The sequence below is a fragment of the Lynx canadensis genome, chromosome C1 (assembly GCF_007474595.2).
Source record: "Lynx canadensis isolate LIC74 chromosome C1, mLynCan4.pri.v2, whole genome shotgun sequence".
Lineage (NCBI taxonomy): Eukaryota > Metazoa > Chordata > Mammalia > Carnivora > Felidae > Lynx > Lynx canadensis.
In genome coordinates, this window is record NC_044310.1 from 108026474 (window position 1) to 108054140 (window position 27667).

Genomic DNA, 27667 nt, shown 5'->3' on the forward strand with positions numbered 1-27667 from the left:
TAAAAGTTTCTCAGTAAAGATAACTAACATTTCTTTTTCCCCTCCATTACCTTCTTTGTTTTTAAATAAAATTTTTATTTTGAAATAATTTTAAATTTGCAGAGAAAAATTAGTATATTCAGTTTCTCATGATGCTTACATCTCACATAACCATGGCACAATTCTCAAAACTAAAAATCACTAGTAATTATTATTAAAGTCAAGACTTTATTTGGAATTTACCAATTTTTTTCACTGTCAATTTTGCTGTTCCAGAATTCCATCTAGGATCCCTCACTGCACCTGACAGTTTCTCAGTCATTCCCTGTTTTCAATGACCTTCATAGTTTTGAGGCATACTGGTGAAGTATTTTGTGGAACATCCCTCAATAGGGATTTGCCTGATGTTTTTCTCATTCCACTGGGGTGGAAGAGCACAGGAAAAGTGACATTCTCATTACATCATGTCAGGGTTAAGTATTACCAACATGACTTACTGCCACTGTTGATGTCAACCTTGATCACATGGTTGAGTAGCGTTTGTCAGGTTTTTCCACTGTAAAGTTATTTTTCCCCCTTCTCACACTTTACTCTTTGGGAGGAAGTCATTATGCAGATTGAGGGGTGGGTGGGTGGAGATTAATAGCCCCTCATAATGGAGGATGATTAATTAGAATTCCTCTACAAAAAAAAAAAAACTTTTCTTCCCATTAATTTATTTAATCATTTATTTACAAAAGAAGGGCTTGTTTTACACTCTAAGTTATAATCCAATTATGTATAACTTATTTTGCTGCTCAAATTGTTCCAGATTTGGCCATGGAGAGCTCTTTCAGGTTGACTTCTGTATCTTATGACACGCCTCCACGGTTTATTTTTTGAGCATTCCTTACTTCTGTCGCTACATCAAGCTCCACACTCTAGGTTGTACTTTTCCTGCCCCACCTCTAGAGCCACTCATTTCTCTAAGGAGCCACGGCTCTTTTTATTGGAGGGTTATATTTAGATGCAAGATCAGGGTGCAAACAGTTCCTTTTCAGTTGAAAAGTAAGCCTCCCTCCACTCCAGCAGAACTGAGGATGTCCCAGCTCCCTCCCCTCCCTCTCCAGCTCTCCTTTCCCCTGCCCTCCCCTCGGCTCCCCTCCCCTCTCCTCCTCTCCCCTCCCCGCGAATACCGAGGCTCCGCCGTGGCCCCCAAGACCATTCCAGGCATGCCCCGCGCGGCCAGGCGCATGCGCCACGGCGGTGTGACGTTGGACGGCGGCCAGGACGCAGGCGTGGGGCATTTGCAGCCAGAGAGCTTCAGCGGCGTCCTTGCGCTCTGTCGCCCTGCTTCTGTGCTCCGCGGCGGCGGCCCGATAGTTCGCAGGTAAATGTCCCTGTCTGGTTCCGGCGACCCCGAGCCGGACCCACCCGCCTGCGCCCCTTCTTCTCCCCATCCCCTGGGGTTGGTCCCTTTGGAGCCTCTCTTGGGGCTCAGCCCTGTACTCCTCCGAGAAGACCCCCTCTCGGCTAGCGTCCCGCCCCTCTCCAGTGTCGGTCCTTGCAGAGCCTCTGCTAGAGTTGCCCCGCTCTGCGCGCCCTCCCCTTCCCTAGCGTCGGTCCCTGCTGAGCTTCCCCTTGAGCCGCCCAGCACCGCACCCTTCCGAGAGGACGCCCTCCCGGGCGTAGGTCCCAGCAGAGCCTCCTCTAGCGCCGCCCACTCGGCGCCCCTCAGAGTTGACCCCCGGCCCACATTCTTTTCTCCCGTTGCTCGTGTCGGCCCCACCAGAGCTTCTGCTAGAGCCGTCCATTTGCGCGCGCCCTCCTCTTCCACCGTGTCGGCCCCTCCAGAGCCTTCCCTAGAGCCGCCCACCCCGCGACCCTCTGAGCGGACACCGTCGGCTTCTACCAGGCTGGAGCCGCCCAACTCCGCGCCGCTCTGCAGGGACTGCCCTCGGCCCGCGCCCTCTCCCCTCCCTGGTGCTGGCCTCTCCAGAGCCTCCCCTAGAGTCTCCCAGCCCCGCCCGAGCTCTCCCGCAGCCGTTCCGCTTCCCGCAGTTTCTCCCGGCCGGCTCGCTGCCTTTCCGCTCCCCGCAAGTGCTCCCACCCGTCCCGCTGTCTTTCCTCCAGCTCGGGTGTCCTAGTGCCGGCTGTCTGGTCGAGGAGACTTGGGCTCTTTTCGTTCCCCTCCGGCACGGAGATCGCACCCTCTTTAAGGAATCCAGAACGGCATTGAAACTCTGCACTCGCGGGTGCGCTCGGCCCCCGCTTCGTTTCACCTACTCTTAGCTGTGCAGTCTTAGGGCCTTGGTTGTACTTTTTCCACATGTGATCCTTTCATTCATCCAGATCAGGAACTCTGAACCTCAGCGGGGGTTTATTTAGTGTTGACATAGAGTTTTTTGTTTTTATCTCAAATGTAGAGTAAATTACATAGAAGAGGCTTTGTAAATGAACGAATAGTAAGTTCCCGTTTTTTCAGGGAAGTGGAGGGAATGAGGTACGACTGTCACACTACCAAAAAATCTAGAGCACCGTGATTAATTCCCAACACCATTGACTCCAAGTCCCTGAGAATTTTTTTTTTTTAAGTACCTCCTCTGACTAGGACGGGGTGGAGCCACTGCCAGAGGCAGTTCCCTTGTATTTAAAGGGAGGAAAGGGTCTCCTGGTCTTTGAGGAAACCAGTGCCAGTGCAGGAAGTGAGTTGTCAGAAGTCACGAGGGGAATTAGGGCCGAGCTGGGACTGTTTAGCTGCCTGTTTACTTTGGCTCTCTTTATTTGTTGAACAAATCAATGACCAAAATATTTGCCTATATGTGCTTGTGCAGCCAGGTTACTAAGGGCCAGCCTGTACATGGGAACGAGAATGTCTAGGGTTTCCTCTTCCTGGTAGTGATTTTTTTACTTGACTCCTCCTCTTCACCCCCCCCCCCCCCAGCAGCATACTGATCTGATCTCTGAGGGCAGAAATCCAACATATGTTGGAGGATCATCCTGGCAGATGAGGTAGTGTTCAGTAAATGCTTTCTAAGGGAGGCTGCAGAAAATAACTCAGAATCTGACAAAGGTTCTTCACTAGCATATTTTTAATGATGTCAGTACATTTTATAAGTAAAATTCCTAATCTCAAGGACTGAATTTATGAAATGTGTGCATCAGTGGTATAGAAAGAACAGATACCACTCTTGTTGTGATAGTCCTATTATTCTTCTGGAAGATACTAGTTTTTCCTGACTCTCCCTAGAGGCTATGCTATGCTTCCCAGTTTGCCACCCTACAGGAATATTTGGTTTCTTTCTCCTTACCTCTGCCTTTTTTCTTTTTTCTAGATGTGTAAAGAAATTAAAAATGGTTAGTGTCTCTAACTACAAAAAACTGCAGATAGTAAAATAAACTATTAAACATGTTACAAAAAGTGGGCTGTCATGTTTTATTGGTTGTATATTTGCTTCTGAATTTGATCATGGGCACAGACAGTTGAACTTTCTTATCTGTCTAGTTTGTCTGCCCTTTGATGAGTACTTGTATTAGGCTTGTTAAGTGGTTGCTACTGCCAATGGTTGTAGTGCCAACGCTACACTGACCTCTGAGTGATGATGGCTCACCCAATTCTTGTCCCCTGTATTTAGGGTACACTTGGGACTTCTTGTTGCCTTTACATTATTGTTATTTAAAAACTTTTTTGGGGGGGCAGCTGGATGGCTCAGTTGTTTAAACATCCGACTCTTGATTTCCATTCAGGTCATGATCTCGTGGTTTGTGAGTTCGAGCCTGGGCTCCACATTGACAGTGGGAGCCTGCTTGGGATTCTCTCTCTCTCCCCCCTACTTTCTTTGCCCCTCCTATGTTCTCTCTCTCTCTCATTCTCTTAAAATAAGTAAAATAAACCTAAGAAAAAATGGTTATAATTTAAAAGAAAAATAATTTTTTTCGGGGCACCTGGGTGTCTCAGTCAGTCATCCAACTCTTCATTTTGTCTGAGGTTATGACCTTATGGTTCATGAGATTGAGCCCTAAATCGGGCTCTGCGCTAACAGCATGGAGCCTGCTTGGGATTATGTCTCTCTGCCGCTACCCTGCTCATGCTCTGTTTTTCTCAAAATAAGTAAATATACATTAAAAAAACTTTTTTTTTTTTTTTTTAAGATTTTAAGTTGTCTCTACACCCAGCATGGGGCTCGAATTTACCACCCTGAGATCAAGAGTGGCACGCTCCACCTTATCCATCCAGGTGCCCCTAACATTATCATTTTTTTTTTAAGGTTTATTTTTTTTTTTGAGAGAGAGAGAGAGAAAGACAAGAGTTCTAGCTGGGGAGGGTAGAGAGAGGGAGATAGGGAATCCTAAGCAGGCTCGGACCCATGAACCGCAAGATCATGACCTGAGCTGAAGTTGGACACTCTACTGACTGAGCCACCCAGGCCCTTCCCCTACACTATTATTTTTGAAGAACAGAGTTTTCCTCCCTTTGAAAAGGTAGGAACTTTTACAGTTAAGGTACAGAGAGGGCTAACTAGAGGAACCAGGATATTGTGAATGAGTCAGTTGTAGACACGCAACTCTAAATTGCATTTCTTAAAATAGTAACGTAATTATAGCAGTTCTCAGTTTTGGAGCACCTACAGGGCTCTTTGGGCATATTATCTCATTTAATTCTCACACTAACCCCCTATGAGATAACTAGTAGTGTCCTGTTGTACAGGTAAGAAGAAAAGTGAAACTTGGGAGGTTTAGTATTGTGCTCAAAGTCATACCAGTTAGTAAAAGGCAGAGCTCAGAACTGACAGATTCCAAAGGCAATGTTCTTTCTACCTCTTAAATTAATCTCTTTTGGATTCAGTGCTTTTAAAATGATTTCAGTTCACATTTAAAATAATTTGAATTGTTGAAGGGCACCTGCGTGGCTCCGTTGGTTAGGTGTCCAACTCTTGATTTTGGCTGAGGTCATGATCTCATGGTTTATGAGCTCAAGCCCTGCCTCAGGCTGCTGGCTGACAGCATAGAGCCTGTGTGGGAATTCCCCCCTGCCCCCCACCTTTCCCCTGCTCATGCTTGCTTTTTCTCTCTTTCTCAAAAATAAATAAACTTAAAAAAAAATATGAATTGTTGAATATGGTTTATGTTTAAAACTTCCTATAGGTTTTCTGGCATGTGTGTAATGTGGGTATTTTGCAGCTAGTTTGCTGGTGTTTTATTCTGTTGAGACCCAACAGCAGGACTTTTATCTGATGAGTTTTCGTTTATGCAGTAGATCTTGCTCCAGGATATAAAGAGTGAAGCGTTGAAATAAGTTATGAAGTGATGTGGACTTCAGCAAAGTAAGGCAAAAAAATATTCCTGTTCCTTTAAAGATGGATTTGGTTCTGTATTCAGGGAAGTTTTTTGTTTGTCTACAAGATTTTTGTTTTTACTTCTAGTGTATATATGTTCAAATTTTGACCTTCAAGAGCATCTTAATTTATTAAGTCTTCTAAGCCATTTGAGAAGCCACCTAATGTGTTTCTGTCTTCTGGAATGTTTTGGGCAAATTTTATTCATGTGCTAGTGAGGAAGTAATAGTGATAATAGTAATTGCTGCGTGAGCAGCTACCAATTCTTGAATTTTAGTAAATGTCAGGCACTATGCCAAATATTTACATGTTTTTTCACCCAATTTTCCAAATATCTATCAAGTAGGTGTTGGTATTCTCATTATATGGGCTAAGAAACTAAGCCTTGGAAAAGTTAAATAACTTGCCCAAAGTTATCTATAAGTGAGTGAGTCAGGATTTGAACATGGGTCATCTGTTTTTGTCTCTGCTGCTGGTCTCTCTGTGATTTATGCTTTGTTTTCCCCTTAACTCATTTTAGTTGCATTTCAGGAGGGAGCAGAGTTAGCTGTTTATGCTCCTAATAATCCATCTTTAATGTTGAAAATAGCAAAGCAGTCATTAGCATGGGTAATCTTGACATTATTGGTATATCTTTTGTCTTGGATTCTCATTTTAATATCACTGTGTGTCTTCTCTCTTTGAAAATAACTCTCCTGTGAATTACAGTGTTTAGTGATAAAAACACGGATTTTACATAACCGTAATATTTTTGTTTAACACAGAAAGAAAAATTTAAAAAATGGATGTTTGAAGTCTGCCTCTCCCGCCCCAGCACTGTTTCTAGGTAACTTCAAAGCAGGGCAGGCTAGTAGGATCAGGAATTGGCCTAGGCCAATGAATAGTAGGATACCTCTTTTAGGCAGTGACATGTGAGTGCTCTGTAAGGCTGAAGGCAGGACTGAGTGACAGTGTCTCCTCTGTTCTGGTCAGGGTTCAGGAGCTTGGCAGGGTATGGATTCTAGACAGATAACAGCTTCGGTCCAGCTTAGGTGAGGTGGGTCATTTAAGGAGCCAGGTACTGGCAACGGCTTATTTAAGAACTTGTTGCCCTTGGTTTATCTTCTTTATAGGGCATAGTGTGGAGGTTCTGTATTGTGTTACATACATGTTGCTTGTGGGTTGGGAGCCAGAGGCAAGGTTGCTCTTGCTGCTGGAGGCTGAGACTAAGGCTGATGAGGCAATATGCTGCATATGGTGCTGGTGATAACAAACTGGTGCCTGACAGAAGAGGCTAGTAGTCACAAAGGACACACATCTCTTCAGTGAAGGTAAAGAACTTGTTTTCCTGCCTTCAGTTGAGTGCCCACCTTGCTGTGTCTGCTAGATGGCAAAATGCCCTTGCCTCAGTCCCCCTAAGATGTGCTGTGTGGATGATATTGCCTGACTAGAGTGAAGATCCCACAGGGTGCTTGAGGAGGCTTTCATTATCATGGGGCTTTAATATTTTCTTCTTTTTGACTTTTCTGGAGACTGGCTTGTGAGTGCCTGCCCAGCAGGTACAAGTAACCGGACTCTGTATTCCTGCGGGTGTGAATTCCAGGTTTGTTTCCTAAAAGTCCTGCTCTCCAGTGGTTTAAGTTTTAGGCTGGTTTGAAGTCTATTCCTACAGTCTTCTCTACTGCTAAGTTTTATACACTTGAGCCCTTAACTCAGAAGTCTAGACTTTTTGTCTTAAAAAAGAAATTGTGGCATCTTGGTAAACACAACAAATACCCCTTATTATTACCATAATAACCATTTGAATTATCAAGTGAGGAGAAGGTATTATACAAGTCAGAGCGTTTAAACTTTCTTTTAACACCCCCCTCCCCTGGGCCCCCAGTTGGGTGAAATCCAAACTCACATCGGAAGTTGTGTGCTTTCTCTAACACATTCTATAGCAGTGTATTTGGTTTTAGTCATCATTTTATTCTTAGGATGCCTTTCATCCTCAGTTGGTTCTAATGAACTATAATTATTGTTTTCGATTTGGCATTATTAGATGCTCTTCCTTCAGCTGGTTGGTTTTTTTTAATCCTTTCTAAAGACATTCCTTCCTGAAAGCATCTTTAATTTTTTAAAGTTTAATTTACATTTTTATTTGTAGAGACAGTGTGCATGAGCAGGCGAGAGGGTCAGGGGCGGGGGAGAGAGGGAGGGAGGGAGAGAGAGAGAGGGAGGGAGGGAGGGAGGGAGAGAGAGAGAGGGAGGGAAGGAGGGAGAGAGAGAGAGGGAGGGAGGATATGAATCTTAAGCAGGCTCCATGCTCAGCGCAGAGCCTGATGCCGGGCTTGATCCCACAATTCTGGGATCATGGCCTGAGCTGAAATCATGACTGACTGAGCCACCCAGGTGCCACGTGTCTTTGCTTTTTGACAGTAGGCACAACTTGCTGTTTCCTGTCCCTAAATTGTAACCAGCTGATTTTCAAGGAGCACTGACTCCTTTTTGAGAAGACCAGTATCAGATAAAAATCTGGACATGGGGTGCATGTGAAATTGTCCCACATAATGACTAAAGATAGACAGGATGATACCAGATAAGAAGCTACTTGAGTCTACAGAATTACCCTTTCAAAAAGTCACGAGTTTCTGTTGATAATTCCAGTTTAAGTTTCTTTAGACCTTGTTATAATAGTTTTCTCTTTCTCTAATGGTTTTGAATTATTTTACATAAGCACACCAAAGGTATGTTTACGATGTCCCCTTGATGTAGAAGTTGTTTTTTTTTCCTTTTGAATTTTTATTCAGATGGTCTGAAATTGATTCCCAAGTCAGCTGATCAGATTCCTATTGTTGACATACCTTGAGTGCCAGATACCTGAAAAGTAAAACCCAGGCTTACGCCAAGGCAGTACCAAAGAGAACATGAGTAACTCAGATGTTGACCCATGCAGTTGGTAGATAATAGGAAATCTCAAGGTTTTTAAGGTTTTATTTGGAACTTCCTTTTTGACACTCTATTTTCAGGGGTGCTAGCGTTGTTAATGGTTGGTTTTACAGGTATGTAAAATTGTTGGACTCAGTTTCTTAAAAGACCTTTGAGTAAATGAAGGTTTTTTTTGTTTTTTTGTTTTAATGTTTATTTATTTTGAGAGAGAGAGAAAGGGAGAGAGAGCAGGCACGCAAGTAGGGGATTTCAGAGAGGGAGAGAATCCCAAGCAGGCTCCGCAATGTCATCGCAGAGCCCGATTCGGGGCTTGATCCCATGAACCTTATGATCACGACCTGAGCTGAAATCTGCGTCAGGTGCCTGACTGACTGAGCCAATCAGGTGCCCCAATGAAGGTGTTCTTACCAGTGTTAACACCGGTCTGACATTTTGACTATTATGAATGACAGCAAATAGAGTCAAAATGATATCAAGAATCATTTGAGAATACAAAAAAGTTACCAGAAAAGTTCAGGAAACATCTTTCTATTGCTCCACATTTTTACACAACCACCAGCTGTTGAAGTACCAGCAAAGTTGTAGGACAACTTTGCAGCCAGGGTTTTTTTTTTTTTTTTTTTTTAACGTTTATTTATTTTTGAGACAGAGAGAGACAGAGTATGAACAGGGGAGGGGCAGAGAGAGAGGGAGACACAGAATGTGAAATGGGCTCCAGGCTCTGAGCTGTCAGCACAGAGCCCGACGCGGGGCTCGAACTCACAGACTGTGAGATCATGACCTGAGCCCAAGTCGGACGCTTAACCAACTGAGCCACCCAGGCGCCCCTGCAGCCAAGTTTTATAATAATCGTATTGTGACTTGGTAGCTCCCAATACCTGCTAGTAATTTTTGGCCTATTCCCAGATATTTTCTTTTTCACATGAAATACAGACTGAGAATTCATGTTACGATGGTAGACACTTTACTATAATTACCTAGGATTTGGCATGAATGAATGTGGTTTGATGTTCTGGGGTAATAACACAGCTGTTCGAGATGTAATGCTGTCTATAACATTGCATCACCCATCTGTTTAATTTATAAGTTTGACCTGTTGCTTTTACTAAAGTATAAGTACGTAAAAACGGGGACTTTGGCTTGGTCCCTGCTGTGTTCTTAGTGCCTACCACAGGCTGGGAACATATTAGCACTCAAAGGATATGTGTTGCATGAAAATATGGTGGTGTCCGTTTGGAACTAAATGATTGTTTTAGGATGTTTTAGGCTCCAAGTTTTAGGAAACCAGTTCAACCCAGTTTAAATAATAAAGAAACGTTCATTTTGCCTAACAGAGAGCCTTGGATTAGGGTGGGTTTCCCTGCCAGTGCACCTGCATATCCACTGGGGGAAAGGGGGAGACATTGCCTTTCTGATTCTCATTCACCTGGGACTGTTTGAGCATCTAAATATGTGGGAGAAAAATGGGGAAAGATGGAAAACTTCCTTTCTTGGTGAGGACAGATAGCATGAGTTGGCAGAAATTGCAAGGACATTAAGAACCTTTAGAGTATGAGATTTTGGAGATGCTGGAGTATAGGATGAACCAAGCTTGTGGAGCTCTTTTTGCAAAGGTTTGGAGAGGGGAGAATTTAGCCGTACTTAGATGCGGGAAAAATTAAAGGTGGGGAGACTAATTTGTTCTTTTCAGGTGCCTACTTGGGCTTTTGCTCTGTTTTGCTAACCCTTAAAGAGAATACCTAAAAATGCTAAAGTAGAGAACCAAAGTGGCCCATAATTTCAGCCTCCAAAAAAAATCTATTTTTTTAATTAAAAAAAATTTTTAAGTAATCTTCATGCCCAACATGAGGCTCAAACTCATGACGTGAGATCAAGAGTTGCACGCTCTACCAACTGAGCCAGCCAGGCGCCTCTAAAATCTGTTGATTAAAAAAAAAAGGATAGAAGTTGCTGGGTGATTCAATTGATTGAACGTCCCACTCTTGATCTCATTAGTTAGTTCAAGCCCTGCATTGGGGGCTTGAAATATCACAAAAAAGGTGTAATAGGACTGAATAGTCACTTTTCTGATACATACCCAGCATTGCCTCTCTCCTCTCTTCAGATGCACATCCTTAGCAGTTTCTTTGATTCCTTCCACAAAACAATTACGCAGGTATCAGCACATACTGTTCTACCCCCTTTTAAACATCTGCGAAATGATCTGTCACGTGTGGAGGGTGGGTATCCTTTGAGTGGTCTTCTGATGTGGGGCACTTTGATTGGAGCTAGTTCTTTCCAGTATAAGCGATATTACCACAAATACACAGATATGTTGGTGAACCTCTGCACATGTATCAATGAGGTATAATCCTAGTAATGGTGAAATCGCTGGGTCAGAGTTTATGAACATTTAAAATTTTGATAGATGTTGTCAAAGTTTCCTCCCAAAAGTTTGCAACATTTTTTGTTCCTGCCATCATACATACTCCTTTCTGGATATAATAGTGTTTTTCATTTGTGCCCATCTGATAGGTAATATTGTTAACTTGTGTTTTGAATTTTGTCTCTTGAATTGAGAGATAAATTGAATGTCTTACAAATTTATTGCTCATTTATGTTTTTTTTTTGTGAACTGCCTGATGATAATCATTTGTTATATGTGAGTTTTGTACATGCAGGAAATTAGCTTGTTGCTGCCATATAATTGTAAATGTTTTTTTTTTTTCCTTTTTTAAAGTTTATTTATTTTTGAGAGAGAGGGAGGGAGGGAAGGAGACAGAGATGGGGGGCTGGGAGGGGCAGAGAGCTGACAGCAGAGAGTCCAGTTTGGGGCTTGAACTCATGAACCTTGAGATCATGACCTGAGCCAAAGTCAGACACTTAACCGACTGAGCCACCCAGGCACCCTGTAAGTGTTTTCTCTTAATCTTTTATCTTTTTGACTTTTTATTTTGTCACTCAGATTTTTATTTTTATGGAGTTAAATTTATCGCACCTTTTCTTGACTTCTGGTGTTCTGCTTTGACTGGGCCACTCTGCCTGTTGACACCAGTTCACATCTGACTGGGCTGTGTGAAGTCAACTGGGCACACCAAATATAAAGCTAAGGCAGCAGACCCCAGAGCCCCAGGACACTGGGCATGTTAGGAGAAGCTACAGGTCCTTGACAGAGTCTTAGTGTTCCTGGGGCTGCTTTATGTTTCTTGAGTGGCATTAGATTTCGTAAGGTGGGTAAGAGTGTTGAGGCCAAACCCTAGAGTGGAAGGTGGGGGGAGGGTTTATATTGACCCCACTGAGGAGGTATTAGGTAAATGCCAAGTGGCCAGTTAGGTAAAATGGCTTTGGTCCCTTCCTCAGCTGACACAGAAAGGGATGAGAATGGAGAGATGGCTGTGATTTTGTGATGTAATAAGAAATATGTGAACTTCTAAAACCTTGTAATTTCTCCGGGATCCTGGGTGGCTCAGTTGGTTAAGTGTTTGACTTCGGCTCAGGTCATGGGTTTGAGCTCTGCATCAGGCTCTGCACTGACAGCTCAGATCCTGGAGCCTGTTTTGGATTCTGTGTTTCCCTCTCTCTTTTTCTCTGCCCCTTCCCCACTTGTGCATGCTCTCTCTCTTCCAAAAATAAACTTAAAAAAAAAAATAAATAAAACCTTGAAATTTCCTGAGATAGAGGTGCTAGGAGTGTCTTGTGATTCATAATAAGTCCCTTTCAGCCATACATAAGTTTATGCTAATGAGGTGACTCTTGGTGGGTCCCCAGATAACTTCAAAATGGGGCTGGTTGCTGAGGGTCACTGTTGTGATTACAAGCTTAGAACATTCAGGGGCGCCTGGGGGACTCAGTTAAGCATCCAACTCTTGATTTCTGCTGAGGCTGTGATCTCACGGTTCATGAGTTCAAGCCCCTGCACTGTCAGCACAGAGCCCACTGGGGATTCTCTCTGTCTCTCTCTCTGCCCTTCCCCTGCTTACACGCTCTCTTTCTCTCTCAAAATAAATAAATAAACTTTAAAAAAAAAAAAAAAAAAGCTTAGAACTTTCAGCCCCATCCCTGGACCTGCAGGGATGGGGAGAGCCTGGGTATTAAGTTCAGTCACCAGTGGCCAGTGATGTAATCAATCATGCCTACCTAATGGAACCTCCCTTAAAACCCCTAAATGCCGGGGTTCCAAGAGCTGGGTTGATGATCGCATAGAGGTGCTGAGGGGGTGGTGTGCCTAGAGAAGGCACTTTGCCCTCACTCTTCCATCTTGTTCTTCTTGAGTTATATCCTTTAGGATAAACAGGCAATGGTAAATAAAATGCTTTTTCCTGAGTTCTGTGAGCAATTCTGGCAGATTATCAAATTTGAGGAGAGGTTGTGGGAACTCCCAGTTAGTAGGTCAGAAATACTGGAGACTCAGGACTTGTGTCTAAAGTGGGACCACTCTTGTGGAACTGAGCCCGGAACCTGTGGGGTCGGATGCTAACTCCAGGTCAGAATTGGGTTGAATCAGTAGACATCAAGTTGGTGTCCTGAGATAGGGAGAATTGGTTATTAATGTTGGAAAGACCCCACACGTTTGGTGTCAGAAGTGTAAGTGAAAAACAGCTCATGTGGGCCATTCTCTTTTCTGGGTGTAACTTTGAACCTGGCTTTTTTTATAGGTGGAAAGATGGCGTTTGTGAAGAGTGGCTGGTTGCTGCGACAGAGTAAGTACAGGACATGAGCACCTTGGTCTGGGTTTAATGTTGCCTTAGGGTACATATTTATTTCTGTTGCTGAAACAGATCACACTTAAAAACAAATAGGGGGACTGGGTGGCTCAGTTGTTAAGCATCTGACTTCAGCTCAGATCATGATCTTGTGGTTTGTGAGTTCAAGCTCTGTGTCGGTCTCTGTGCTGACAGTTCAGCCTGGAGCCTGCTTCAGATTCTGTTCTCCCCCTCTCTCTCTGACCGCTTGCATTCTCTCTCTCTCTCTCTCTCTCTCCCCCAAAAACAAACAAACAAAAAAAAAACAAATAGCAAAGTCTTATTAATATTGTTGCTCTGGATTTTCTCTTGGAAATTTTACAGCTCTATGAGCTGTGTTTCTGTTCACACAGAGTTCTTTCTTGGTTGCTGCCTTGACAGAAACCAGAGAATGGTGGTAATCCCTGCTGGTTTTTCTCTTTTTCTCACTAGCATGCTGTATTATTCATGGCTGACCTGAGGCCCTGCTTGAATGTAACCAAGCTGAGCTCTGATATATTAGCATGGAGGTACTGCTCTTTTTGCGGGAAATACCTGTCTTGTCTGGGGATTGAACAGTGACTAAGATTCTGAAGTACTGGAGACTTTAATTATAGGGATGAAGATTAGACCTGAGGGAATGAGTTTATTTAAAGAAGGTCTTTTGGATCTCCAAAAGGACTCTGCAGAATAGACTCAATTCTTTATGGAGTTGAATTCACATTCTTAGACTCATCTGTGTGTGTGATGATCTTTCATATACTGTCTGTTCATCTCTGAGACTGCCACTAGAAGTAGAATTCATGGTGTGTTCTGGAGCAGGGAGAACTGACTGCTCATTGAAGAAGGAGTAAACACATTATTCTGCTGTTCTTCTAGAAACAGCAGAGTTAAGGGAAAAGTGACATCATTTATGACTCAAGAAAAAACCTGAGCTGTAGTTTACACTCTTTATTGTTGAGATACAAATTTCTGTATGGGGGATACTTTTAGAACTTAGCTAAAATGGAGACTAACTGTGAAGAATGGACTGCATACCTTAGATGGTTTATAAAAGCTAATATTTGTGAAGCTTGTTTGTGACCCTGTTATAAAGATTTTACATATATTATGTAATCACAACAGCTCTTCTAGTAGAAGAAATTGAATTTCAGTGATAATTGGTAACTTGGTAACACAGGGTAGCAAACCTGTATTCAGACGCAGGACTGTGTCATTTCAACATTGACACACTTTGTACCAGGAGAGAAGCTTTCAGCTTATTTGTCCTGTCACTAGTTCTACATTCGCAGACCTGGAGCTGAACCAGGTGTCCTTCAAGGTCTGTGACAGTTCTGTATTCTAAGAATAGAGAGAGCCATTACAATGTTGGCTTTAAAAAGAAAGTCCTGGCGTATTGGAGCCTAGCCCCAGGCTTTGTGTAAGTTTTCTTGTCTTGGATTTTGTGATCCTATCCTTCCCTAAATTGTCAGGGTATGAAGAGAGCCTTGCTCAGACCTTGAGGATATATGTGCCTTCCTTTCCTGGCCCTTTGGATGTCCTCTGGTTTTCTCCTTAGGCTTTACTGCGCCCTTGACTGAGGGCAGTCTCCCTGTCAGCGTAAGTGAACAGTGACCATTTTGACAATTGTTTTTTGCTCCCTCTCCCCACCCATCAGTGCCTAGCATGATGACGTACACAAAATAGATGTCTTTTAAATAAGTTGTATAGACTTTTCCAGTGTCCTGGTCCATGACAGTCTCAAATCCGTATATTCAGAAGATTTACTCCATTTCCCCATCTGCCAATGTGTGGGTTGATTTTCCTTCTTTGAAAAAGCAGAACTATCAATCACAATAAAATAAAATGAGGTGAAATGCATTATATTCACTGGGTAGCAGAGGTACACAGATAATTACATGTTTGCAAAGAGGTCTCCCAGGCTCCTTTTCTTGCCATTGCCACATAGACCCTTAGGACCTCTGGGCTCTGGAGGACGCTTAATTTGGGAATCTGCAGTCAGGGCTTCGGTGGCAGGTGAAATATTTGGGTAGAACTCTCTAATCCAGTGATTCCACCTGTCTCTGTTTTGGTGGCTCTCTTGGGTAGTTTCTGTATAGCTCAGGGGCTGCCAATCACATGGATGCTAATGTCACTTATTTATCAGTTTGGGCCAATGCTGTGGATGCCCCTCTCAGCAAGGAGGGTACCTGATAGTGGTAAAAAGTTTGGAAGGATGATGTGTTGCCTATTTGGTTAACACTGGTAGCAGCCACAGGAGCATAAGGAGAGGTACACAGAATGGGATTTGTGCATGATGGCCGCCAACAACAGAGTGGGATCTATGGGATCAAAGGATATAGTACTTAGTGTCTGGGTGTGAGGAAAGGGTAGGAGTGACTTGGCCTTTTAGTTTTCCCTTCTCGCTGACAGAGATATTTGAGTTTTATGAAGTTGAGTGCCTAGCCCTACAAATGACAGAATGAATTCCTTAAACTGAAAGGGACATGTGAGGTAGTAGTAGGGATGCACACAGGATGGGGGTCAGCTTCCTGGTTGTGGGTGCCTCCAGTGTCTGAGCCACCCTCCCACACCCATGGGTTTTAAGGGAAGGTGAATGTTAGAGAAGAATAGATGTGAAAGCCCTTAAAGAAAAAGAAAAACATATTTTCCCTAAAGTGGAAGGTACTATGTTATCTGTATATAGAGACTTCACAGTGCCATGTTTTCTGAACAGTCTAGCAAAGTTAAATAGTACTGGGAAAGTTTTGAGAAGATAAAATATTAGATGTTCATTTTCTATTTAAAAAATGTTTTTAAAAACAGTTGACACAATTAGTTTCAGGTATATAACTCTATTATATATATATATATATATATATATATATATATATATGCATGCTGTGCTCCCCACAAGTGTAGCTACCATCTGTCCCCATACATTACTATTACAGTGTCATTGACTTTACTCCTTATGCTGTGCCTTTTATTCCAGTGACTGACTCATTTCATATATTTTTTTTAGATTCCACATGTGAGTGGAATCATATGGTATTTGTCTTAATCTGATTTATTTCATTTAACATAATACCTTCTAGGTCCATTCATGTCATTGCAAGCGGCACAGTCTCCTTTTTTTATAACTGTAATATTTCTTTGTATATAAACATTACATCTTCCTTTTCATGTTTGTCCATGGACACTTCGCAACTTAACGTTGCTTCCCTGTCTTGGCTATTGTTAGTAATGCTGTAGTAAACATAGAGGTTTATGTATCTTTTTGAGTGAGTGTTTTTGTTTTGTTTGTGTAAATACCCAGTAGAATTATTGGACTATATTGTCTTTTTATTTTTAATTTTTTGGGGAACTTCAATACCGTTTTCTGTAGTGACTGTACCAATATACATTTCCACCGTGTACAAGGGTTCTTTTTTCTCTGCATCCTCACCAGTGCTTGTTAACAAAATCAAGGTTTTATTGAACTTTTTTTTGAAAATTTGGGCCTATTAATTTAGCAGCATTCTTAGTATCTTTAGCGTGAGCTGCATGTAGCCTTGGTACAGCACGGGTGTTTGTGCCATTGGAGTCTGCTTTCTTTTTCTTTTCTTTCTCTTCTCTTCTCTTCTCTTCTCTTCTCTTCTCTTCTCTTCTCTTCTCTTTTCTTTTTTTAATTTACATCCAAGTTAGCATATAGTGCAGCAGTGGTTTCAGAAGTAGATTCCTTAATGCCCCTTACCCATTTAGCTCATCCCCCCTCCCACAACCCCTCCAGTAACCCTCTGTTTGTTCTTCATATTTAAGAGTCTCTTATGTTTTGTCCCCCTCCCTATTTTTATATTATTTTTGCTTCTCTTTCCTTATATTTATCTGTTTTGTATCTTAAAGTCCTCATATGAGTGAAGTCATATATATTTGTCTTTCTCTGACTAATTTCGCTTAGCATAATACCCTATAGTTCCATCCACGTAGTTGCAAATGGCAAGATTTCATTCTTTTTGATTGCCGAGGAATACTCCATTGTATATATATATACGCCACATCTTTATCCCTTCATCCGTCGATGGACATTTGGGCTCTTTCCATGCTTCATCTATTGGGGTGCATGTGCCCCTTCGAAACAGCACACCTGTATCCCTTGGATAAATACCTAGTAGTGCAATTGCTGGGTTGTAGGGTAGTTCTATTTTTAACTTTTTTGAGGAACCTCTGTACTGTTTTTCAGAGTGGCTGCATCAGTTTGCATTCCCACCAGCATTGCAAAAGAGATAGTCTTTCTCTGCATCCTTGCCAACATCTGTTGTTGCCTGAGTTGTTAATGTTAGCTATTCTGACTGGTGTGAAGTAGTATCTCATTGTGGTTTGATTTGTATTTCCCTGATGATGAGTGATGTTGAACATTTTTTCATGTGTCGGTTGGCCATCTGGATGTCTTCTTTGGAGAGGTGTCTATTCATGTCTTTTGCCCATTTCTTCATTGGATTGATTTTTGGGTGTTGAGTTTTGATAAGTTCTTTATAGATTTTGGATACTAACCCTTTATCTGATATGTCATTTGCAAACATCTTCTTCCATTCCGTCCGTTACCTTTTAGTTTTGCTATTGTTTCCTTAGCTGTGCAGAAGCTTTTTATTTTGATTAGGTCCCGATAGTTCATTTTTGCTTTTGTTTCCCTTGCCTCTGGAGATGTGTTGAGTAAGAAGTTGCTGTGGCCAAGATCAAAGAGGTTTTTGCCTGCTTTCTCCTCCAGGATTTTGATGGCTTCCTGTCTTATGTTTAGGTCTTTCATCCATTTTGAGTTTATTTTTGTGTATGGTGTAAGAAAGTTGTCCAGGCTCATTCTTCTGCATGTCGCTGTCCAGTTTTCCCAGCACCACTTGCTGAAGAGACTGTCTTTATTCCATTGGATATTCTTTCCTGCTTTGTCAAAGATTAGTTGGCCATGTGCTTGTGGGTCCGTTTCTGGGTTCTCCGTTCTTTTCCATTGATCTGAGTGTCTGTTCTTGTGCTGGTACCATGCTGTCTTGAGGACTACAGCTTTGTAACACAGCTTGAAGTCCAAGCAATCTGCTTTCATCTCTATTTTGATGTAGTGCTCTGGGCATTTGTATGCAGGTATACTTATGGGGCCAGAGGAAAGTTTCCTGTTTCTGTTACCTGTGGGTTAGAGGATAAAGTCCTTACTGTTTTAGCGTAAAGCATATCTCTCTCATTTTTTTCAGGTACTATTTTGAAGCGTTGGAAGAAGAATTGGTTTGACCTGTGGTCAGATGGTCACCTGATCTATTATGATGACCAAACTCGGCAGAGTGTTGAGGATAAGGTCCACATGCCGGTGGACTGCATCAACATCCGCATGGGGCACGAGTGTCGGGGTAAGTGAAAGTGAGTCTGTCGTGGTCGGCTTCTGTCCTCTACCTTTCCCCATTCTTGGTGGGAACTGAATCCTCTTTCTTACTCATTTTGCTTTCATTAGCAGACCAAAGAAGGGTTTCATTTGGGAGGTAACCACGGTGGACACCTAGATACTTGAATCATGAATCATATGATTGGGGCAGATTGAATTTTCTCATCTGAATTAAACCCAGCAGTTCACATTCCTTGTTGTCCCATGGAGAAGGTGGGGAAACAGAGTTCTGGGATCCCCAGGAAGAATGGAACCAACATAGGCAGTATAGGTTTTGTGACTCGGAACGGCATCTTAACTGATGACAACATCAGTTAGTTACTTAAAAATCCATGATACTTTGGTTTTCGGAGTTATCCCTTATATTCATTTTAAAGGAATAGATTTTTGATAAGTATAGACTTAGATTTTTAATTTTTAGAGCGACAACATGAGTGGAGAAGGGACAGAGAGAGAGAGGGAGAGAGAGAATCCCAAGCAGGCTCCACACTACCAGCACAAAGCCTGATGTGGGGCTTGAACTCACGAACCATGAGATTATGACCAGAGCTGAAATCAAGAGTTGGACACTTAACTGACTGAGCCACCCAGGCACCCCTCTATTTCTAATTAATGGCATTTATAGACTTCCCTGTTTATTAGCTCTGTTTCTGTTTGGAATAAAGAATCTGTTTTAGTAAACATTGATGTTTGAAACATCCTGCTCTTACATAATAGGTTTTGAATTAAAGAGTCACAAGTGGCATATGTGCCTGTAGTAAGTATTGGTATTGTAACATCTTACTCCTACATGTTAGGTCTTGAAACACCAGTGTCCATGGGCCAGCTGTTGAAATCTACCTTAACCAAGCTCAAATATCATAGACCTTATTTCTTGGTACACAGATACTTTAAAAATATGATTTTCACTTTTAAAGCAGTGATCCAGTTTAGTGTTTCCTGTGAATAAAAGCAGTAAGTATTCTGTTACCTGATGCTTTGTAACACTTTTCATTGTGTGGGGTTTATTCTTGTAATATCTGGGCTCTTCTGTACATCTCCATATGTGAATTGCCTTTTAGAAGGAACCTAAGTTTAATTGGAACAGAGTTGTAATTTATGTGCTTGGTTCTGTGGAGCAGGACAAAGATGTTTTGTAATTGGAATGTTCTGAAGTACTGGTCTTTTGCTTATCGGAGCTGTTAGGTAAGAATAAATCTTGAAAAAAAACTATGTAAATATTTCTTTATTCTACTTATGTTTCATAGATATTCAGCCTCCAGATGGGAAGTCAAAAGACTGCATGCTGCAGATTGTTTGCCGAGATGGGAAAACTATCAGTCTTTGTGCAGAAAGCACAGATGATTGTTTGTAAGTTTGGGTTTTTTTTATGTGTATAATTTAAAAAGTGTCCTGTTTTATTTCCAGTTATCAGGAAGGGAGAAGCATGAGAATGGAGTTTTCTTTCAGGCATCAGAATAAGTGACTGAGAGGATGTGTGAAAGAAATGTAACAGGGCCTTGTTCCATCTCTAATAACTCTGGTCCTAGTTTCTGTGTCTGGGCAAGCTGTCCGGGCGAGATCCCCGTTATAGTGGGAATGACAGGAGGTATTAGCATGTAGTCATTCTGCACGTGCTCTTTTTTCTTCTCTAGATGCACATTGGGTAATGGGCGTAGTTGAATGGGTTCTTAGAGCTTGTTCTTTTTATGTAAATGTCTTTTTAAAAAGCACGGACATCTGTATTATGAAGTCTTTCCCTTCCTTTGATGGTTCTTATTCCATCTGCCTTCTCTGAAGAAGGGATATGGAGCCAACACTGATTAAATGAAATTTGGGGGGTGGGGTGGAAGAGTTTTTTTTCTTTATGGCCACTCTGTATCACTCCCATGAGTAAATTCTGGACATTGTGAGAGTTCACTAACAGATTATTGTGATTTTCATTTATATTAAAACATTCATATGTAAGTGACATTTTCATATAATCCAGAGAAGTTTGTCAGAGTGCCTGCTCTGCATTTCACATACATGTTCCTCTTCAATATAAACATTTATTCCATGCTAAACTCTAGAGTTTATTTTAAATCCCATCCGTAACTACTTTTTTACACTCTTCTTTTATCAGTGAATCTTCAGTGATACTTTCTGGAAGAGATACTGCTTTCCAATAGACTGGTGGAGAAATGACTGCATGTCCAGCCAGTTTGCTACTTTTTTTATAAATCGGGTCTATATATTATTGGTATCTAACAATTTAAACATGCATTTTGAACACTCACTTGGCCCTACGCACTGTGCTAACTGCTTTATATATGGTATTTAATGCTCACCATATCTTACAAGGTAGATGCTGTTCTTGTTACAAGAAATTTAGGTTTGGGGTGCCTATGTGGCTCAGTCAGTTAAGCATTTGACTTTGGCTCAGGCCATGGTCTCATGGTTCAAGTTCAAGCCCACATTGGGCTCTGCACTGACGGTGTGGAACCTGCCTGGGATTCTCCCTCTTCCTTTCTCTTTGCCCCTCCTCCACTTACATGTCTGTGCTCTTTTCAAAATAAGGAAATAAACTTAAAAAAAAACAACAAAACAGGAACAGGCTTAGGTTAATTTCCTATATCACTTTTTTAATGCTCCTATAATAAATCATCCTGAGGTTAGTGGCTTCAAACAGTACAAATTTATGATTACATTTCTGGAGGTCAAGAGTCCAACCATTGTTGGTTGGGCCATGATCCCTTCTAGAGGCTCTAGGGGACAATCTGTTTCCTTGCCTTTTCCAGCTTCTAGAGGCTTCCTGGTTTCTTGGCTTCTGGGCTGAGCCCTTCTCTTGTGGTCATCTCTTTGGTTCTTTGCAGCTGGGGAAGGTTATATGCTTTTAAGGACTTAATGAATAGTTTGGGCCAACATGGATAATCCAGGGTAATCTCCCTATCTCAAGGTCCTTAATTTGAATTCTATCTGTAGAGTCTCTTTCCCCTGTGAAGTAACATTCACAGGTTTTGGGGATTAGGAGGTGGACATCATTCTGCTTACTACACTTCCCAAGAGTTTAGAGCTAGTAGAATAGACTGAGGATTTGAACCTTTGTCTCCAGAGCTGCTGTGGAGCTGTGCTCTACTGTACACTAAGGTGTCAAATGGAATGTTCTTTTAAGTAGTGGAAAAAAATATCTGGAATTAGCAGTAGTTAAACCAGTGATGTTTATGACCTCAATAAATGTGAATTGGTTAAATTTCCCTTAAAAAAAGTAAGATCTGAGATTGGGTAAAAAATACAGAGTATAACTTGTCTATTAACAAGAAACAAACTTGAAATAAAATGAGAATGCTAATAGAGTAAAGAATAGGAGAATGTTAGTTTGCTGTGGGCCACAAACTGGGTGCCTTAAAACAACAAATGTATTCCCTCAGTTTTGGAAGCTAAGAGTCTGAGCTCAATATGTCAGCAGAGCCATGTTCCCTCTGAGACCTTTCAGTAGAACCCTTCCTGCCTCCTCCTAGTTTGGGTTGTGGCTGGTAATTCTTGGCATTCCTTAGCTTGCCACTGAATCAGTCCAATCTCTGCCTTTTGTTTCTCAGATTCCACAGATGAGTGAAATAATATGATGTTTGTCTTTCTCTGACTGGCTTATTTCACTTAGCATTATACTCTCTAGATCCATATATGTATATATGTTTATATATACACATACACATATATACACCACATGTTCTTTATCCATCTATTGCTAGACACCTGGGCTGTTGTTTGGTCACTAAATGCTGCAATAAACATAGGGGTGCATGTATCTTTTCATATTCTTTGGGTAAATTACTCAGTAGTGCGATTATGGAATTACACAGCGGTTCCATTTGAATTTTTTCCTCTTTTTTTAAAAAGAATTTAAAAAAATTATTTTTGAGAGAAGGAGAGAGAGTGTGAGTTGGGGAGGGGCAGAGAGTGGGACAGAGGATCAGAAGCAGGCTCTGTGCTGACAGCAGAGAGCCCAATGTGAGGCTCAAACTCAACAAACCGTGAGATCATGACCTCAGCTGAAAATTGAGAGTTGAATACTCAATCAACTGAGCCACCCAGGCACTCCTCCATTTTGAATTTTTGAGGAATCTCCATATTGTTTTCCACAGTGGCTACACTAGTTTGTGTTCCTACCTACAGTGCACAAGGGTTCCTTCTTCACATCTTTGCCAACACTTACTGTTTCTTGTGTTGTTTTTAGCCATTCTGACAGGTGTGATGTGATATCTCGTTAAAGTTTTGATTTGCATTTCCCTGATGATGAGCGATGTTGAGCATCTTTTCATGTGTCTGTTGGCCATCTGGATGTCTTTGGAGAAATGTCTGTTCACATCTTCTGCCCATTTAAAAAAACTTTTTTTTTTTTAACATTTATTCATTTTTGAGAGACAGAGACAGCGCGCGAGCAGGGGAGGGGCAAGAGAGAGAACGAAACACAGAATCCAAAGCAGGCTCCAGACTCTCTCAGCACAGAGTTCGATGCGGGGCTCAAATCCATGAACCATGGGATCATGACCTGAACTGAAGTCAGATGCTTAACTGATTGAGCCACCCAGGCGCCCTTCTTCTGCCCATTTTTTAATTGGATTATTTTTGGGGGGTGTTGAGTTTGGTAAGTTTTTTATATATTTTGTATACTAACCTTGCATTGGATATATACCATTTGCAAATATCTTCTCCCATTCAGTAGGTAGTTTTGTTGGTTGCTTCCTTTACTGTGGGGAAGTTTTTTGTTTTGATGGAGTCCTAATAGTTAATTTTTGCTTTTTGTTTCCCTTGCCTTAGGAGTCCTATCAAGAAAGAAATTGCCATGGCCAGTGTCAGAGAAATTACTGCCTGTGTTCTGCTCTAGAATTTTTATGGTTTCAGGTCTCACATTTAGGTCCTGAATCCATTTCATTTTTGTGTATGGTGTAAGAAAATGGTCCAGTATCAGGAAAAAGCTCTTTTTTTTTTTTTTTTTTTAATTTTTTTTTCAACGTTTATTTATTTTTGGGACAGAGAGAGACAGAGCATGAACGGGGGAGGGGCAGAGAGAGAGGGAGACACAGAATCGGAAACAGGCTCCAGGCTCTGAGCCATCAGCCCAGAGCCTGACGCGGGGCTCGAACTCCCAGACCGCGAGATCGTGACCTGGCTGAAGTCGGACGCTTAACCGACTGCGTCACCCAGGCGCCCCAGGAAAAAGCTCTTTAACATTGGTTTTGGCAGTGAATTTTTGAATCTGACACCAAAAGTGCAAGCAGCAAAGGAAAAGGAAACACGTGGGATTACATCAAACAGTAAAACTTTTAAAAAAATATTTAGTTAAAAAAATTTTTTTTAAGTTTATTTATTTTGAGAGAGAGAGAGAGAGGGAGAGAGAGAATCCCAAGCAGGCTCCACACTGTCAGCACAGAGCGTGACTTGGGGCTTGATCCCTTGAACCGTGAGACTCAAGAGTCAGACACTTAACTGACTGAGCCACCCATGCACCCCAAACTGTAAAGCTTCTGCACAGCAAAAGAAACCCATCGGTAAAATGAAAAGGCATCGTATGGAATGGGAGAAATTATTTGTAAACCATCCACATGATAAGGGTTTAGTATTCAGAATATATAAGAATTTGTATAACTTCATAGCAAAAAACTACAATTTTTAAAAATGGGCAAAGGACTTGAGTAGATACTTTTCTAAAGATGTACAAATGGCCATAGGTATGGGGAAAGATGCTCAACCTCAGTAATCACCAGGAAAGGCAAAACAAAATCATAATGAGATTACCTCACATCTCTTAGAATGGCTGTTGTCAAAAAGACAAAAAGGTAAATGTGAGGATGTAGAGATAAGGGAGCCCTGTGCACTGTTGGCAGGAATGTAAATTGGTATAAGCCACTATGGGTACATTATGGACGTTCCTCAAAAAAACTGAAAGTAGAACCATCATATGATGTAGCAATTCCCTTCTGGATATATGTCTTGAAGGAAATGAAATCCTTATCTTGAAGAGATTTCTGCATTCACATGTTCACTGCAGCATTATTCATAGTATCCAAGACATGAAACAGCCTAAGCAGTTGTTGATGGATGATAGATAAGGAAAATGTGATATACACACACACACACACACACACACACACACACACACACACACACACACCACATACATTGAATATTATTCAATTAAGGAAAAAAGAAGGAAATCCTGTGTTTTGCAACAATATGGATGGACTTTGAGGGCATTGTGCTAAATGAAATAAGTAAAACAGAGAAAGACAATTACTATATGTCTCACTTGTGGAATCTAAAAAAGCCAAATTCCTAGAAAAAGATAGTAGAATGAATGGTGGTTGGGGGAAATGGGGAGATGTTGGTCAAAGTATACAAACTTCCAGCTATATGATGACTAAGTTCTGGGCATCTAGTTATGTAGTATTGTGATTATAATTAGCAAATACTTGTTACATGCTTGAACAAGTTAAGGGACTAGGTTTTAAGTGTTATGATCAGAAATAATGAGTAATTATGTGAGGGGATGAAGGTATGAATCATATTGTCATCATTTTGTATCAAATCATTACATTGCATACTGTAAACTTACATGTAATATGTCAATTTCTCAAGCTGGCAAAAAAGTACTAGGACTGTTTTCAATCACAAAAAAATTGCTGACAATCTGAATCTCTTATCATGGAACATTATGTAGCCATTAAAAAAATGCAGTTGGTATTATGCTAAGTGAAATAAGTCAGGCAGAGAAAGACAGATACCATATGTTTTCACTCATGTGGATCTTCAGAAACTTAGCAGAAGACCATGGGGGAGGGGAAGGGGAAAAAACAGGGAGGGAGGCAAACCATAAGAGATTCTTAAATACTGAGAACAAACTGAGGGTTGATGGGGGATGGGGGAGAGGGGAAAGTGGGTGATGGGCATTGAGGAGGGCATCTGTTGGGATGAGCACTGGGTGTTGTATGGAAACCAATTTGAAAATCAATTAATTTAAATAATAAAATCCCAGAATCAATCAATAAGTCAATAAATTAAAATGCGGTAGATCTGTGTGTGTGACATGAACTGACAAAGCAAGTTGGAGTAGAGTTAAACATGGTGCATTTTTTTATACTTACTAAAGAGTAAAGCAAAAACTGTATAGTAATAGAGTATGCTTTAAATACTATATAGTGTATGCGCCACAGATACATATTGTTTCACATATTGTGTATTGTGCAGATCTCAGATGATTTGATTGAGTGGGTCTTGGGGTAAGGACAGAAGGCCTGTTCTTGAAACAAACTTTTCCAGAAATTTTGATGCCGACACAGGTTTGAGAATCCTTGAGGTAGATGTTGGATTGCCTTAAATAAGCATCCCTTTTTCTTTTCTCCAGGGCCTGGAAATTTACACTGCAGGATTCCAGGACAAACACAGTAAGTTGCTAAGGGCAATCACCTGTAACGTTTTTGCCTTGTCTTGCTGTAACAAATGGGATGATAGGGGATTAAGAAAGGGAAATGGGGATGGGTTCCTTGACCGTCCAGCCATGGCTGAGCACTCATAGCTGGGCAGGGCACCTTTTACTGATATGAGAGTAAGCTAGATTTTGCCAAACCTTTTAAGGCAGGAGGATCCCTGCCAATACAGGCAACACTGGTCCTAATATTATCTTCCAGAAGTGTCTGTATCTCAGAAAGTTTTGCAGCACTTTGAATTCTGCTGTAGTTTACAGAGAAGGCTCAAAAAGGACCAGAGTCCATTCATGGCACCCCAGCCTTGTGAAACAAGCATTTTGGGGACTTGTGCTTGATTCTAGTTCTGCTTCTGACCTTAGGAAGTCACTGAGACAGTAAACCCCATTTGTAGGGGTCTAATGCCATTTTTGTGTCCGAGAATCAAGGCAACTTCCTCTGCAGGAAACATTTTTATTCTTCAGATAGGATTTTATTTTTCCCTATAAAGGTAGGAAAAGAAAAAGGTAGATGAAGCTTATAAAATAATTTGTACAGGTAGGAAAAGTAAAAAAGACTTAATATCCAAATGTCATTGTTTCCTACTCTGTTAGCCCAAGACAGTTCTTCCTGTAAGCCTACTCTGCAACTCCAGTTAGCTTTTCTTTCACAAAAATCTTGGCTGAAATTAGTGTTAATGATCCATACTGTTGGGGCTAAGATCCCAAGATGATTCTTTGCATGGATTTATTATTATTTTTTTAAGTTTATTTTTTTATTTTGAGAGAGAGAGAGAGAGAGCGCGCACACGTGCTCACAGGGAGGGGCAGAGAGAGAGGAAGAGAGAATCCCAGGCAGGCTCTGTGCACCATCAGCGTGGAGCCAGACATGGGGCTCAAACCCACGAGAACCATGAGATCATGGCCTGAGCTGAAATCAAGTGTCAGATGCTTAACTGACTGAGCCACCCAGGTGCTCCTGGAATTTTTTTTAAAAGAGTACATAGATTTTTCTTTTTCCATTGGGAAGTAATTTAATGAAGGAATTTTTTTTTAGTGCAAGAAGCAGGCTGTGTGTGTAGGACAATCCCTGACTGCTGTGTTTTCAGATTGTAGGATTTATATTTAACAGAAGGGTTGAGAGTGGTGCCACATCTTTGAAAAGGCCTGGATAATGGTAGACTCTGGCCTCCTTAGGCAGTGAGAGCTCCATTCCTGCCTTCTGCAGATGGCTGAGGAGGACAGCCTCCTCCCGAATTCAGAGGACAGGAGAGTGCAGGATTAGAGGGGGTTGTGGGGAGATACTCTTGTTGTTCACTGCTTTTCAGAGACCTGTTGTATTTGCTGTTCTAATTTTTAAAATTTTGCTGAATAGAAAGGATATGTATACATACAGAATCATGAGAGCCTGTATATGGTTGCTTTGTGACAAAGCTGTTTTTCATTCTCTCTCCTCTCATAGGCTTATGTTGGCTCAGAAGTCCTGTATGATGAGACAGCTGTGGCTTCTTCCCCTCCTCCTTACACAGCCTATGCTGCACCAACCCCTGAGGTAGGGAGCAAATCTTGGTGTTTTGGAATCCAAGTTTTAGGGAGGTTGGGGTCTCTGTGCTACTCTCCTCCCCACCCCTCCCAACTGTGCTACTCTCCTTTTTAAGAAACAAAACAAAAAAAATCCTTGAACCAGTATCAGAGAAATTAAAAATGCACTCAACTGTTTTCTTTAAACTTTTTAAAAAACAGATTATTGTCATTGTTTGCTTTCATAAAATAAAGCTATTGCTTTATAATCTCCATGTTTACATTTTGTTTTTAAGATAGGCCTGATAATGATTCATGTTTTTTTTTTATTTTTTATTAAAAAAAATGGTTTTTTTAAATGTTTATTTGTTTTTGAGAAAGGGAGAGAGACAGTGTGAGTGGGGGAGGAGCAGAGAGAGAGGGAGACACAGAATCTGAT

The 27667-nt window shown here is 41.4% G+C and overlaps 1 protein-coding gene across 2 annotated transcripts in view; it reads left to right on the forward strand.

Annotated features, from left to right (window-relative positions):
- The first annotated feature begins 1244 nt into the window (after window positions 1-1244).
- Window positions 1245-27667, forward strand: part of PLEKHB2 (pleckstrin homology domain containing B2) — a 43493-nt gene continuing 17070 nt past the window's right edge. Inside the window, exons 1-6 of one of the 2 annotated variants that reach the window (XM_030323573.1) lie at window positions 1245-1348; window positions 12839-12883; window positions 18103-18255; window positions 19535-19637; window positions 25651-25690; window positions 27170-27259. In XM_030323573.1, the coding sequence (XP_030179433.1) occupies window positions 12847-12883; window positions 18103-18255; window positions 19535-19637; window positions 25651-25690; window positions 27170-27259 (423 nt within the window). In that variant the 5' untranslated portion in view covers window positions 1245-1348; window positions 12839-12846. The remainder of the gene's footprint in view (window positions 1349-12838; window positions 12884-18102; window positions 18256-19534; window positions 19638-25650; window positions 25691-27169; window positions 27260-27667) is intronic. The other variant, XM_030323572.1, reaches the window with a different exon arrangement.